Consider the following 16,126-nt stretch of genomic DNA (forward strand, 5'->3'; position numbering starts at 1 on the left):
ACATACATCCAGCAGCGTCTGCTGGAACAAGATGACCTAGACCTCCGGAAAACGGCCACGATGGCTGAAACGTTAGAAGCAGCCTCCCATAATCTCGGGTCTTACCTTGGATCCCGTTCCACCGACGGCTCCACTGCGACGGCTGCTCCAGCAGGGCCCAAATGTTACTTTTGTGGCCTCCCTAAGCACCCTCGGCGTCACTGCCCGGCAAAGGACGCGATTTGCTCCGGATGCGGTAAGCTAGGCCACTTTGTTAAAGTCTGCCGAGCAAAGCCGCTTCTGAAGACTCGTGGAGCCATGTGTGCTCCGAGGGCGCGGCCATCTTTGATGCAGTCACCGGAAGTGCGGGAATCGCCATCTTTGATGCGGTCACCGGAAGTGCGGGAGTCGCCATCTTTGAGACTGGCATCAAGGCAAGCTGAGCAGGAAGCTTCATCCGTGACGTCATCAGACGGCGACGAAGATGGATTCTTCGTTAATTCAACAGTGGCATCGATTTGCCTGGACCAGTCGCAGCCTCATCAACTCTCCAAGTCCATAATGGAGATCAAGGTAAATGGTTATGCAGAAAACTGCCTGTTTGACTGTGGGAGCACGGAAAGTTTTATACACCCTCGCACAGTGCGTCAATATGCCCTTCCCGTGCGACCCTGGAGCCAGACTATCTCCATGGCCTCGAATTCTCACTCAGTGGAGGTCCTCGGGTGCTGCTTGGTGACGCTGACGGTACAGGGCACAGTCTACGAGCGTTTTCGGCTCCTCGCGCTGCCGCGACTCTGCGCAGCTGTACTGCTGGGGTTAGATTTCCTCAGCCATCATAGAAGCGTCATCCTGCAGTACGATGGCCCTTATCCCCCGCTCTCCGTCTGCAAGGCGCCGTCACGGCAGCGCCCCTCGCGCACCACCTGCAGTCTCTCGACCCTCAAGATCACCCCCCCCCCGTTATTTGATAACCTCACCCCGGATTGTAGGCCTATAGCCACCAAGAGTAGGCGCTATAGTGCGGATGACCGGGCCTTCATTCGGTCCGAGGTACAACGTTTGCTCCAGGAAGGGATTATCCAGGCCAGCACCAGCCCCTGGAGGGCGCAAGTGGTCGTAGTTAAATCAGGGGAGAAACACCGCATGGTGATTGACTACAGCCAGACCATAAACAGGTATATCCAACTAGATGCATATCCTCTTCCCCGTATCGCGGACATAGTCAACTGCATCGCGCACTATAGGGTTTTTTCAACGATCGATTTGAAATCGGCTTACCACCAGCTCCCTATCCGCTCGGAGGATCGCCCATACACTGCCTTTGAGGCGGATGGCCGCCTCTACCAGTTCCTCCGAGTCCCCTTTGGTGTCACCAATGGGGTCTCAGTCTTCCAACGGGCCATGGATCAAATGGTGGACCAGCACGGACTACGGGCCACTTTCCCGTATCTGGATAACGTCACCATCTGCGGCCATGACCTGCAGGACCATGATGCCAACCTACAAAAATTCCTTCGTACGGCCACTCTCCTGAACCTCACATACAATGAGGCGAAGTGTGTTTTCCGGACACGCCGCCTCGCCATCCTTGGGTACGTGATAGAAAATGGTGTCCTTGGCCCCGACCCAGCCCGTATGCGTCCCCTTATGCAGCTTCCCCTCCCTACTACCCTCAAAGCACTGAGGAGATGCCTGGGCTTCTTCTCCTATTATGCCCAGTGGGTTCCCCGTTACGCAGATAAAGCCCGTCCGCTCCTAAAATCGACTTCTTTTCCCCTGGCGGAGGAGGCCTGTCGGGCCTTCGATGACATCAAAGCGGACATCGCGAAGGCCGCGATGCACGCTGTGGACGAATCCATCCCATTCCAAGTGGAAAGTGATGCGTCTGACTTTGCCCTCGCTGCCACCCTTAACCAGAGGGGCCGTCCGGTGGCCTTCTTTTCCCGGACCTTACAAGGCCCTGAGATTCGACACTCCTCGGTCGAGAAGGAGGCCCAGGCCATCGTGGAAGCCGTCCGGCACTGGCGTCATTATCTCGCGGGCCAACGATTCACCTTAATTACGGACCAGCGGTCCGTTGCCTTCCTGTTTAACACCAGGCAAAAGGGCAAGATTAAGAATGACAAGATCTTGCGGTGGAGGATTGAGCTCTCCACCTACAGATATGACATCATGTACCGGCCCGGGAAGCTCAATGAGCCCCAGACGCCCTGTCCCGTGGATCATGTGCCAGTGCCCAACTAGACCAGCTACAGTCCCTCCATAACGACCTCTGTCACCCGGGTGTCACCAGATTTTTCCATTTTGTCAAGTCCCGTAACCTGCCCTTCTCCCTTGAGGAAGTCCGGACGATTACCAGGCAATGCAGGGTCTGCGCTGAGTGCAAACCGCAGTTCTACCGGCCAGGTAGGGCGCACCTTGTAAAGGCCACTCGCGCGTTCGAGCGCCTTAGCGTTGATTTTAAAGGCCCCCTCCCCTCCTCTAACCGTAATGTTTATTTCCTGAATATCATTGACGAATACTCACGTTTCCCTTTTGCCTTCCCCTGCTCGGACATGACCACGGCTACAGTGATTCGGACCCTGAACAAGCTCTTCACCCTGTTCGGCTTCCCAGCCTATATTCATAGCGACCGTGGGTCCTCTTTCATGAGTGACGAGCTGAGGCAGTACCTGCTCGCCAAAGGCGTTGCCTCCAGCCGCACCACTAGCTATAACCCCAGGGGCAATGGTCAAGTAGAGCGGGAGAATGCAACCGTCTGGAAGGCCGTTCTATTAGTGTTACGGTCTAGGGGCCTTCCAGTCAGCCGTTGGCAAGACGTCCTTCCGGACGCATTACATTCCATTAGGTCACTCTTGTGCACAGCGACCAATACGACCCCTCACGAGCGGATGTTTTCATTTCCCAGGAAGTCCTCCTCGGGTACTTCGCTCCCGGATTGGCTGATGTCCCCGGGACCCGTCCTGCTTCGGAAGCATGTCCGGACCCATAAGGCAGATCCCTTGGTCGAGGAGGTCCAACTGCTCCATGCTAATCCCCAATATGCTTATGTAGCGTACCCTGATGGGCGGGAGGACACGGTTTCTGTCCGTGACTTGGCACCCGCGGGTGCCCCGGAGGTCACCACGTCCTTCCGCCCCACGGTCCCTGGTGTCGTCCATTCGGAGACTGCTACGCCTCTTCCTCCCTCAGTCCCTGTCCCCAATGTAGTGTGCCCAGAGCCTGTTGCAGCCCCCCACCCCCCAGCTCCGGTTCCCACTGTTCCCCATACGCCACCAGGGCCACTGCTCATTCCTCTCGCCCCTATGTACAGCTCGCTTGAGTCGCCGGAGCCGTCGCCACGCAGTACCCGACGACTGGACGGGACGACGGATCGGTCCGCTTCACACCACCCAGCGCCTTCTCTCGACGCTCACTGTACGGAGCCTGGGCCGACATCGCTCCCTGCTCGGACGACTCTGCGACCTGCACTACGACGATCAAGCCACCGGTTCGTCTGGACTTGTGATATTGTTTCCGCTTCACCCCCGTGTTGTTTTTTTAAAAGGAAGGGGTGAATGTGGTGGACCTCAGTTGTGCCTTTGTCCTATATGGACCACCGTTGTGTGTGTTTGTCATACCTGGACACATCCCCTTCCAGTTTGGTTCCTCCCCTCAGCACCTAGTATAAAGGTGGCTGTCTCCTCCCCCTTGTTCATTCCAGGTCGGTTATTTGTTGGGATCTGCTCCTGATTCTGTTGTGAATAAAAGCCTACACTTATATTGGCATATCGGTAGTCTTTCGCCTTATTGATAGCGCATCAGTTGCTCTATTTTTGTTATAGTTAATGATTTATTACTTTACTCTCTTTCAATTAACTCAGGTTACCAAATTCAATGATCTCTCCTTTCTCTGTTTCCTCTCCATGCCAGTGACTTTTCTATTCACTGTTAAATTCTATCGCTGATGGTTGCTCTCACCAACTTCCTCCAGTTTTGTCCACCTTGTGTAAACACCCTTTATCTCTTTCGCAATCCTATGGTTGAATCACGAAAAACTTATCTTCTTACCCTCCAAGGAAGCAATTAAAATCTTATTTCTTTCAATTCTTGAAACACAATTTCCCAATAAACCTCACATAACCAAAGCCCAGAGAAGCTGTTACATTTCACCTTTGATAGCTTAAGCCCAATTCCTTCTTTATCTATTAATGGTCTCATCTTTTCCCATGATCTCAGTTGGAATTCGTATATCTTAATTTCTAGAAGCCTGAAAAAAGTTGTAACAGATATCACCAGGTAGTTGTAGAATAAAGCTTCCATACCCTTCCCTGATAATTTGTCTTAGCTCCAACCTTAGAATAAAATCCTTTAGTTCTGCATTTCTTACACACACGGAGTTTGGGAGATAACTTGGGAAAGTACACTCAAAAACTGAAGATAGATGTCAAAGAAAGATGGAAGGGGAGAACTCAAATGCATCATTAATTAAGGCCATGATAATTATATTAGGTATCAAGACTGGACAGGATTATTCCTGATAACTCAAGTGTGTCATGAGTTTGATAGGCAAAGTAATGGACCTAAGATATAACTGAACAGGGAAAAATAGGTGATAGTACAGTATCTAAAAGCTTGAATAATTTTCAGAACAACCCGGCCTTATGGCACATTCATGAGCATTTTTGCCTTCCACTATTTTAAGCACAAGATAACTATAACTAGTGTCTGAATTTCTTGAATAAAATGCAATATAATTTTTTTCTTACTGTACACTTTTAAATCTGAAAAGGAAAAGTACCTCAGAAATTACGCACATACAAAATGCTTTGAATGTAACAAGCTTAGATTTGATAAATTGTTTATATACATTAAATATCAATGTATTATACATGATTTCAGAAATGCTACATTTTGTAATATTACCCTAATCCTATTTTTCTTTGTAGTTTTCTCCTTTTCATGCATCTATATTGGCTTCTTGTTCATACGATTTCAGTGTCAGGTAAGTAGCATATTTTTTCTTCACCAATTTTCCCTCCTCCCTTCCTCAGCTGAGGCGTTGATCCATGCTTGAGTACTGTTCCATTGGAACCAGATATCATTTGACTATCCATGAGATTTCTGATAGACTGAAGAGTAGCTATGGTTAAAATTAAATCCAGAAGAGCTTTACACAAAATTATTGCAAGCAACCTTTTGGTCCTTTTAAGATTCTTTCTTTTACAACATCAAATTAAACAAATTTATTAAATTTCTTGTCCTTGAATCCACCAATCTTTTTGCCTTCAGAAAGAAAATGGTGAGGTATTTATTCATAGTAATACTTAAAAACATTGCAGATTAATATCACAATGTTTATGGAAACCTTACAAACAGTCCCCAATTTATTTTTATTCATTCATGGGACATAGGTGTTGCTGGCTGGCCAGCATTTATTGCCCATCCCTTGTTGTCCTTGTTCAGAGTCAACCTTGCTTGAGAGTCAACCACATTGCTGTGGCTCTGGAGACACATGTAGGTCAGACCAGGTAAGGACGGAAGATTTCCTTCCCTAAAGGATATTATTGAACCAGATGGGTTTTTCCAATAATCGACAATAGTTTCATAGTCGTCAGTAGATTCTTAATTCCAGATATCTTTTATTGAATTCAAATTCCACCATTTGCCGTGGTGGGTTTTGATCCTGGGTCCCCAGAGCATTAGCTGAATTTTTGGATTAATAGTCTAGCGATAATACCACTGGGCCATTGCCTAGGGTTCTTTGGAAAGTATGAAATTCACAAGCTCTGGAATTATGCGCTAGTTGGCTCAAGCTGATGATCATGGAATCCATCCACCTCAGGAGACAATGGGCCTACTCCCATGGTGTATGTCATTTCTGTACTGAGTATCATCTGTTGTGGCTGTGAAGGCCGATTCGTGAGTGGCAATCCCTTCTGCAGCTGGCACAGATGAATAGACGAAAAGACAAAGTGAATGTAAAGGGTGGTGATCATGGCTAAGAAGGGTGCTGATAGCGGCCCATTAAGAGATCAGAATGTGCAAATGGCAGAGCCAAATGTCTCTTTGCCTTTGACATCTTTGTCAATCCACCTCCCTCCCCCTCACCTTGACAGTATAAATACCGCCCGTTTCTCTATTGTCTTCAGCCCTGAGGAATGGTCACCCAGACTCGAAACGTTAGCTCTGTTCTCTCTTCACAGATGCTGTCAGATCTGTTGTGATATTCCAGCATTTCCTGTTTTTGTTTCTGGATCACTAGTCTAGTGACAATACCACTGTGCCACCACCTCCCTGGAGAGGTGATGCACTTTGGTCGGAAAAACATGGAGAGACAACATAAAATAAGGGGCAAAATTCTGAAGGGGGTGTAGGAGCTGATGGCAGCATCAAGTGGAATTGACCCTTGACAAGTGGGGTGGAGGTGAATGTCAGGGTGTTGTGGGAATCGGAGTGTTGTGTAACCACACTCCGGTAGGCCTCTTCCATGTGTCTGGGGGCCAGGCCTCCTTCAAGATATCTGTAGTTTAGAATGGGTCTGTGAGGTACCGAGTTTATGCATGTTGTCACGGGGTAACCATTAGGCTTGCAATGTACCGGTGGGAGGGACTTATGCACTGGGCTCTCTTTTTGCAATAGTTATGCTGATAGCCAGTGGCAAGAGCTGAGAGCGAGAGGTGATAAGCAGACTGACCATTATGCACCACCCACTACACGAACGCACTTGAAGCATCATGTCAACCAGATGGCTGGTTGTAAATTAGTGCATTTAATTACATCATGTCTGAGGGGATATTTGCATCTCTCTCATTCCGTTTGACCTTTTGTAATATCATTTTGTCTTGCATAACATGCAGATGGAGAATATTGGGCTTGTTGCTGAGAAACTACGCAAGAAGTTATTTGAAATAGAAATAATGAGTTACAACTGTTCTTCCATGCACCTTCCTCATGACCAACTTAAGTTTGTTAGTTTTTGTATAAATGTGTGGACTAAGTAGTGTTGTGAGATCAAATGTTTTTTCATATCTTGGTCCTGATTGAAATGTACTTCTGATTTAAAGTCTTTTCTGCCTTACAGTTTAGGCAGTCTCAATTCTGGTAGCTGGCACAAACCTTATGAGGCAAAAGTGCTCTAAATTCATGTCTAGTTAATTGGAACTAACTTGGCAGGTGTAGTCGAGCTGCCTAAGAGGGGAGTTGACACACTAAATTGAAATCCTTCACTGGTGCATTTGGGATATAGATTTATTATAAGTAAGGCAAAGTAAATGGAATGTTATCCCATTGCTTATGCTAATCCAGAATGAGAGGGCTAAAATGTATTTTTAAAAACCTTCTTAGTGTGGAATGTACACACTTTGAGTGTACCCCTAAATGTCTTTAGCCCCATTAAAGACATTATTGCCAAGAAAGAGAGATCTGCAATTATATATGCTGTATGATGTCTCAAAAATATTCCACAGTGCTTGATGTACAGTGGATTTGATTGAAGTCCAGCCATTGTTACGTAGGCAAACATAGCAACCACCTCACGCACAGTAAAATTCTATTATGAATTAAGGGATGATTTTGCTTTTATGGTATTGGTGGGGGATGGAGTGCAATGTTGCTCAGGATGTAGGAAGAGCTCCTTGTTTTTGCCAAAGGAATTTTAATGTATCTGAACCAGTAGAAGAAACAAACAGGATCAGAGTATAACATCTCTGGCAAAAGAAAAATCACACCTCCAAAAATGCAGCATTCCCTTAAATACCTACAAAAGTTGGAGAGGCAATCAGAGATGAGAAGTAGCTTTTGTAGACCATTTGTAAACCTTATTTTTTACTTTAAAGTTCTTTCAGTGAAAATTAGGTACCCATAATGAGAAAATAAATAATCTAAAAGATCTTTTAAAAATCTATTCTATAGATAATTTGTAACTGCAATAAACAATTGCATAGCTCATTTTCCATCTGTATGTGTCCTATTTAAGATTCTGAGGGGACTTGACAGGGTAGCTACTGGGAGGATGTTTCCAGTTGTGGGGGAGACTAGAACCAGGGAGCACAGTTTAAGAATCTTTAAGAGATGGAGATGAGGAGAATCTTTTTCTCTTGGAGGATGTTTAGTATGTGAAATTCTCTTCCCCAGAAGTCAGTGGAGGCTGAATTTATTTAGGACTCCTTTAGACAGATTTCTGATAAACCGGGTTATGGGGCCAGATGGCCCCATGGCCAGACAAGGGTTATGGGGCCAGATGAGAAAGTGGAGTTGAGATCACAATCAGGTCAGACATGGTCTTTTCGAACAGCGGAGCGGGCTCAAAATGCCAAGTTGCCAACTCCTGCTCCTGGGTCCCATGTATGTGGCAGGACTGAAGCTGCTTCATGATCTTTTTGCTTCTAAATCAAATCCTCTAATCTGCTGTTGCTTTTTTTTTGTGCCTGGGTATGTCTGCCTAATTTGATTTTCTACAGAAACAGTTTAAATGGTTTCAAGTGATTCAGCTCAGAAATAATTCTGAATTGTAACAATTGCAAAGCTGCTAGATACTTTTTAGCACATATATAAAGGCAGATCAGGAATGAAAGTGTTCCTTTGGAAAAGAAGGCATAAAACATGGGAACCAAGGAATGAATGTCCATTAGCAATGGTGTGAAACAATTTTTGTGTAATTAATAGGAAGCATGGCCTACAGGAGTAGGCCATTCAGCTCCTTAAATCTGTTCTGCCATTTTGTTGAATGATGGCTGCTTTGTATGTCAGTTCTGTTCATTCTACTTTGTTCCATATAACTCTCGACACCCTTAAGTAACAAAAAAGAGTTGGCGGGGAACACATCCCCATCAACTCTATTTGATTTTTGATTTTATTTATTATTGTCACATGTATTAGCACACAGTGAAAAGTATTGTTACTTGCGCGCTTTACAGACAAAACATACCGTTCATAGAGAAGGAAACGAGAGAGTGCAGAATGTAGTGTTATAGTCATAGCTAGCGTGTAGAGGAAGATCAACTTAATGCAAGGTAAGTCCATTCAAAATTCTGACCGCAGCAGGGAAGAAGCTGTTTTTGAGTCGGTTGGTACGTGACCTCAGACTTTTGTATCTTTTTCCCGATAGAAGAAGATGGAAGAGAGAATGTCTGGGATGCGTGGTGTCCTTAATTATGCTGGCTGCTTTGCCGAGACAGCGGGAAGTGTAGACAGAGTCAGTGGATGGGAGGCTGGTTTGTGTGATGGATTGGGCTACATTCATGACCTTTTGTAGTTCCTTGTGGCTTTGTGCAGAGCAGGAACCATACCTAGGTGTGATACAACCAGGAAGAATGCTTTTTATGGTGCACCTGTGAAAGTTGGTGAGAGTCGTAGCTGACATGCCAAATTTCTTTGGTCTTCTGAGAAAGTAGAGGCGTTGGTGGGCTTTCTTAACTATAGTGTCGGCATGGCGGGACCAGGGCAGGTTGTTGTTGATCTGGATACCTACAAATTAGTAGCCTCTATGCCTTGTTACGCTCTAACAGGTGTTGATTGGCATAAGGCAGGACTTCCACCCTCAGGAGGAAGTCCAGCCTTGGAGAACCGCTGGCCAATCAGATTGGCTGGCAGCTCTCCAGTCCCCCTCCCCCAGGCACAGCAGCACTGCAGTGGCCAAAGAGGCACTGCAAGGAGCTGCCTGGAACTGCGTCCTGGGAGCTGGAGGACAGGTAAGTGACAGGGATCCCAGGGTGGGGCCTACTGATGAAGGTGCCACTTCCTGCCTGACAAACGTTGTTTTTCTGGCTGCTTGCCTACCCGAGGGAATGGAATTAAGTTTGTTTGGTACTTTCTAGATCAGGGAAAATTATATATGGACCATGAAGTGAGGGAACATGATGGCACAAATTGCTGTATCTCACACAACCCGTATTCTTCTATTTTCTATTCTTTCCTCATAAAATCTGTCAATGAAAGTAGTGCTTTTGAATATTCCCACTTTCAGCAAGCAAGTTGTTAAAATCTTTTGATGCAGAATAAATCCTTGAATATTTTCCCATGAACTGGATTATGTAATTCTAATCCACGCACATTGGTGATACCACCCCCCCCTCCCCCACCCCCACCCCCAGGCATATCCACCGGCCTATGCTGAATCAGCTGCGCTCAGTTGAGCTGGTGGTAGGTACGCTGCAGTTGGCCTCAGCTGCTCTCAGTTAAGGAGGGGAAAATGTTAGCAAGGGTTCCTGTTTCTGATGATTGAGCATGGATCTGATCAGGCTTGGATGTGATTCTGCCTGTGGCGCAAATAGCTTGGCAGCAGACATTGGTTAGGGTTTCATATGAAGAGTACACTGGAGAGTGACCTCCCACCCTGTGGAACTGTATTGCAGCACAGTTTGGCACGTTGCTATGAACAGACGGCTAATGGACGTGAAACTTTCAAAACTACTCCATTTGCAAAAGGGAAATTATTTATTTGGCAATGCTTGTTTTATACAGAATCATAAGATCTTCAGCAGAAAAGGAAGCCATTCAGCCTGTTGCACATGTGCTGGCTGTAAGAAAGAACTGTCCAATTTAATCCCACAGCCAACTTTTTCCCCTTACAAAGAACAATACAGCACAGGAACAGGCCCTTTGGCCCTCCAAGCCTGCGCCGCTCATGTGCCCAACTAGACCATTCGTTTGTATTCCTCTATTCCCAGTCTGTTCACGTGGTTATCTAGATAAGTCTTAAACGATCCCAGCGTGTCCGCCTCAATCACCTTGCTTGGGAGTGCATTCCAGGCCCCCACCACCCTCTGTGTAAAATACGTTCCCCTGACATCTGTGTTGAACCTTGCCCCCCTCACCTTGAACCTGTGACCCCTTGTATTCGTCACCTCCGACCTGGGAAAAAGCTTCCCACTGTTCACCCTATCTATGCCCTTCATAATTTTATACACCTCTATTAGGTCGCCCCTCATCCTCCGTCTTTCCAGGGAGAACATCCCCAGTTTACCCAATCTCTCCTCATAGCTAAGACCCTCCATATCAGGCAACATCCTGGTAAACCTTCTCTGTACTCTCTCCAAAGCCTCCGCGTCCTTCTGGTAGTGTGGCGACCAGAACTGGACGCAGTATTCCAAATGTGGCCTAACCAACATTCTATACAGCCGCAACGTCATATGCCAACTTTTATATTCTATGCCCCGTCCAATTAAGGCAAGCATGCCATATGCCTTCTTTAGCACCCTCTCCACCTGTGCTGCCAACTTTAAGGATCTGTGGACTTGTACAACCAGGTCCCTCTGTGTGTCTATACTCCTGATGGTTCTGCCATTTATTGTATAGCTCCCCCTTACATTAGATCTACCGAAATGCATCACTTCGCATTTATCTGGATTAAATTCCATCTGCCATTTCTCTGCCCAATGTTCCATAGAAATCATAGAATCATAGAAACCCTACAGTGCAGAAGGAGGCCATTCGGCCCATCGAGTCTGCACCGACCACAATCCCACCCAGGCCCTATCCCCACAAATTTACCCGCTAATCCCACTAACCTACGCATCTTAGGACTCTAAGGGGCAATTTTTTTTTTTAACCTGTCCAATCAACCTAAACCGCACATCTTTTTTGGACTGTGGGAGGAAACCGGAGCACCCGGAGGAAACCCACGCAGACACGAGGAGAATGTGTAAACTCCACACAGACAGTGACCCGAGCCGGGAATCGAACCCGGGACCCTGGAGCTGTGAAGCAGCAGTGCTAACCACTGTGCTACCGTGCCGCCCCTATCTATATCCTGCTGTATTCTCTGACAATGTTCATCACTATCCGCAACTCCAGCAATCTTCATGTCGTCCACAAACTTACTGATCACACCTGCTACATCTTCCTCCAAATCATTTATATATATCACAAACAGCAGAGGTCCCAGTACAGAGCCCTGTGGAACTCCACTAATCACAGACCTCCAACCGGAAAAAGATCCCTCCACTGCTACCCTCTGTCTTCTATGGCTAAGCCAGTTCTCCACCCATCTAGCTGGCTCACCTTTTATCCCGTGAGATTTAACCTTTTGCACCAGCCTGCCATGAGGGACCTTGTCAAACGCTTTACTAAAATCCATATAGACGACATCCACGGCCCTTCCTTCGTCAATTGTTTTTGTCACCTCCTCAAAAAACCTCAACCAAATTTGTGAGGCATGACCTCCCTCGTACAAAACCATGCTGTCTATCGCTAATGAGATTATTCAGTTCTAAATACGCATATATCCTATCTCTAAGAATCTTCTCCAACAATTTCCCTACCACGGACGTCAAGCTCACCGGTCTATAATTACCCGGGTTAGCCTTGCTACCCTTCTTAAATAACGGGACCACATTTGCTATCCTCCTTAACCCTACAAAATAGTCTTCTTCGAAGTATATGGCCAATCCCTCCTGGAAATTTAAAGCTGAAGATTCTGATTCCAACAGGTTTCAGGTGGGGCATTCCAGATTAAAAGAACCCTTTCTATGAAAACAAATCCTAATTTTGCCTCTGGTCCTTTTGCCAATGATTTTAAATCTGAGAAGTTTGGCCCACATTCCAGAGGAGACAGTTTCTCCTTACTCTCTTTATCATAACCCCTCAGTATCCCATCTGCATCCTTTTGTTGCTGTGAGTCGTCTATGTAAATTTAATATTGTGATTTTGATTGGCGTCTTATTATTTGATTTTTTGTTTAAACAGAACACATTTTTGTGACCAGTTGTCATCCGTCGGTCCTTCTTTCTTTCTGGAGTTGGGCAGTCTACGTTAGCATTGTCGCGGAAAGAAAACTAATTCCAGTCACGGCAAACTGCTGGAATTTTTAGCTGTTTTCTTAATTTGAGGCTTGCTGGACCAAATGTCCTAACATACCATTTGTAAGTAGAACTTTAACAGCAATTTATTATTTTTACTTAACGATCTTGATAGGCTAGCATACAGAGATACTGCATCGTTAAACAAAACAAGATCCTGTCAGTATGCAGTGAGTGCATATATTATCATGTCAGATACAGTATGTGATGAAGAACTGTTCTTGCTGAAATGCAAAATCCAAATAGGTTACCATTCCACCAATCTTCTGGCTTACTTGTGATATAAGACCATACTGCATTCATAAAGAAAATCAAGTTCAGAAGTCATTAATAGTCACCCTGGGTATGCTGAACTTTTATTGACTGATTATGTTTTCCATGACTGGAACTTTCTTTAAAATGTTTGAAACAAATTGTATGGCTGAAGTGCCAATCATACTGACATGATTCATCGTTCTTGGTTGAAGCTAGTTAAGATTTCTCTCTATTGACCGTGTGCCAGCCTAATTGATTTTTTAATTAAATTAAACTCTAAAATCAAAATCCATTCCACCAATTGAATTTCTTTAAGTGTTTTCAAGTCAAAATGCACTCCTGAGATCTGGTAATAAAGTTGTATTTACAGTATCTGACAGGATTGATTCTTTTAGGACTAGAAGATAGAGACCTATGAATACCATACAGTACCATTTTTAGAGTCATGTAGACTTCAAATGGCATCAACCTATAGCTCTTGCATTTGGCAATCAAACTATGTTTGATTCTCCTCTTTGCACACGAGAAAAGCATCTTAAGTTCTTCTCGGAAGCATTCTGAGGAAATACATGGCTATGACTAGCATCTTCTGTTTACAATTCCAGATAATGTGAAATTTATAATAATGTCTTTTATAGTTTATTATTCAATTGGTTTTGGACAATATAAAATTCCTACCTGATCTTAATCCTTTTACCCCATACCCAGGCTTAAACGCATAAAATAAAAACAGAACATGCTGGAACTCAGCAGTCTGGCAGCATCTGTGAAGAGAAAACAGTATTAATATTTCAAGTCGGTGACCATTCATAACTTAGGTTTACACAGTGGTGCAGTTTTGAGGGTGCGCTGCATTTGTAGTTGAGGCACAACTTTTGGGTGTCACACTGGTTTGGGTAAACACTAAAATTCCCATGGCACTGCATGAAAAGGGGCAGGGTGTTCTCCTGTTATTTGGCCTACATTTCTCCCTTAAACTGTATGAACAAAAATTGGTTACTCGTTGCTGCTTGTTAGACTCTGCTGTGCTCATAATGTTGTGTGCTGTGCTTTTCTAAAATTCAACTGTGGGATGTGGGCGTCACTGGCTAGACCAACATTTATTCCTAGTTGTCCTTGAGAAGGTGATGGTGAGCCACCGCCTTGAACCGCTGCAATCCCTTGTCTACCTCATAACAGGGACCACACTTCAAAATAACTCATTGCATGCAATAGCAGTTGGACATTTCTGAGAGATCACAAAGATAGAAACACGAGAGAGGCTATTCAGGCCATCCAGGCAGACCTTTTCTCACAACCTGCCATGATGTAAGCATTGTTATAAAATATGCCTATTATGTCTTTTCATTTGAAATGTAGCAAGTTCAGGACACAGGGTTGCTGTTTCTGACTTCCTTCCTCCTTTTTGTTTGAGAACCTGTGCTTATTGTTGGGCGACATTATTTCAAAGAAGTTTTCTTTGGTCTGTGTGAAGTTTGATGGCTTGTTAACACAACAAGCATCACAAAGAAAGATCCCATGCTGAGGTGTAAAATTCAATGGGCTGTGTACACTTTCATTTTCTTCAAACATGCTTATCTGTTATATTGGGCTTGTTCTTGACACATCAGAATCTCCTTGGACCAGACATAATTACTGCAGCTTGTTTTATATGTTTATATTCACTTAGCTGAATCAGAATTACATCACAAAGTGACGTGGAAATCTGTGGAGTTGAAGCACCCATTTGACGTTAGCCTAGGATCCAGTTTAAGAACTCTTGAAAAAGGATTATAGGAATCCCTACATTGTAAAAATTTTGGTTTGAGAAAGCAGTTAACTACCATTATCCTACTTCATCTGTGGATTTGTTTTCCTTCTGCACATTTCCATATTTTAAAGTATATGTAATCCATAATTTAACTTTAAAAATATTGACTGTTAGTTTAGCATTTTTTCACCTATCTGGGTGGTCAATAGAACTCCAGGAATATCCTGCATGCTTTTGAGGTATATAACTTAACAAAATGGCAATTGTTAGCCCCAAATCTCACTGATCGCTTGACTCCAAATAAGAGTAATATGTCTAATAAAATGATTTCTTCCTGTGTATATAAATTAAGGGTTTTGGACAAATCCCCCAATTGTACCATGACTAATCTCCCCACATCGCTCTCTCAATCCATCACACCATCTATCTGATGCTACAGAATTTCAGAAGACCATTACAGTTGTTTGTTTTTCTTTGTATGAGGAAATGCTTCCTGAGACCAGTTGCCTTTTACTGGTTTGTGCCCGTGCCCACTTGATGCATTGCTCAGGGCTTACTTTCAATATGACTGCTATGTCATATACCCCGATACAGACCTCTCACAGTAAGATGCCACAAGTCAAAGCAAAACTGGTGGTGTAGCTCAAAAGTTTGGTCCTGGAGTCCAGGATGCACTGAAAGTAATTGATGTGAGAGAATCTCCTTTGTGATGTGAAGAGGGTTCTCTTAGAAATTGTCACAGGTTCTTTTTAATATTGTTCATAAACAGATAATCTGGCCTATGCTGTCCTAATATTTTTTTTTAAATGACAAAATGTCAGATATAGATATGTATGTGGAGTGGGGATAGTCTGTAATATAAAGAGTGCTACAGATTGTGTTTTACAATCTACAGTGACCGATCTTATGCTGGTAGTGTAGTGAAACTCATAACTTTAGAAACCTGATTAAAATTGCATCATCTGTGCCTTAATTTTTTTTTACAATGGAAATAAGTTCAGGTCTACAAACCTAACCTTAATATTGGACCTTCATCCTGGAAATATTTTGACTACTTGCAATATTCAACATGTTACTCCGCTAGGTTACTGCTTCTGATCCCTTTGAATGTTTGTATTGGTACACAACTTTGGCATCCGGCCACTCATATTGATACTCTTCTCTTAAGGTAAAAGGAAGGATGTTAGAGCACCTAGCCTAGGTATGATCTGCCCTGTTTTTCAGAAGAAGTGCAACTTAAGTGTTGTATAGACAATTCACGTTAGTATGATGATTTTTTGTTTTTCATTTGTGTTTTCTCTATAATAAGGGGTTCCTGTGCATTGTTATCAAGCTACTAAACTGTTTTGCATCCCTACAA

The 16,126-nt window shown here is 44.4% G+C and overlaps 1 protein-coding gene across 1 annotated transcript in view; it reads left to right on the forward strand.

Moving 5' to 3' along the window:
- pex7 (peroxisomal biogenesis factor 7) overlaps window positions 1-16,126 on the forward strand; it is a 95,884-nt gene that overhangs the window by 57,537 nt on the left and 22,221 nt on the right. Inside the window, exon 8 of the mRNA XM_078212579.1 lies at window positions 4,911-4,966. Coding sequence (XP_078068705.1) covers window positions 4,911-4,966 — 56 coding nt within the window. The remainder of the gene's footprint in view (window positions 1-4,910; window positions 4,967-16,126) is intronic.

Source organism: Mustelus asterias, chromosome 5 (assembly GCF_964213995.1).
Source record: "Mustelus asterias chromosome 5, sMusAst1.hap1.1, whole genome shotgun sequence".
NCBI classification, from domain to species: Eukaryota; Metazoa; Chordata; class Chondrichthyes; order Carcharhiniformes; family Triakidae; genus Mustelus; species Mustelus asterias.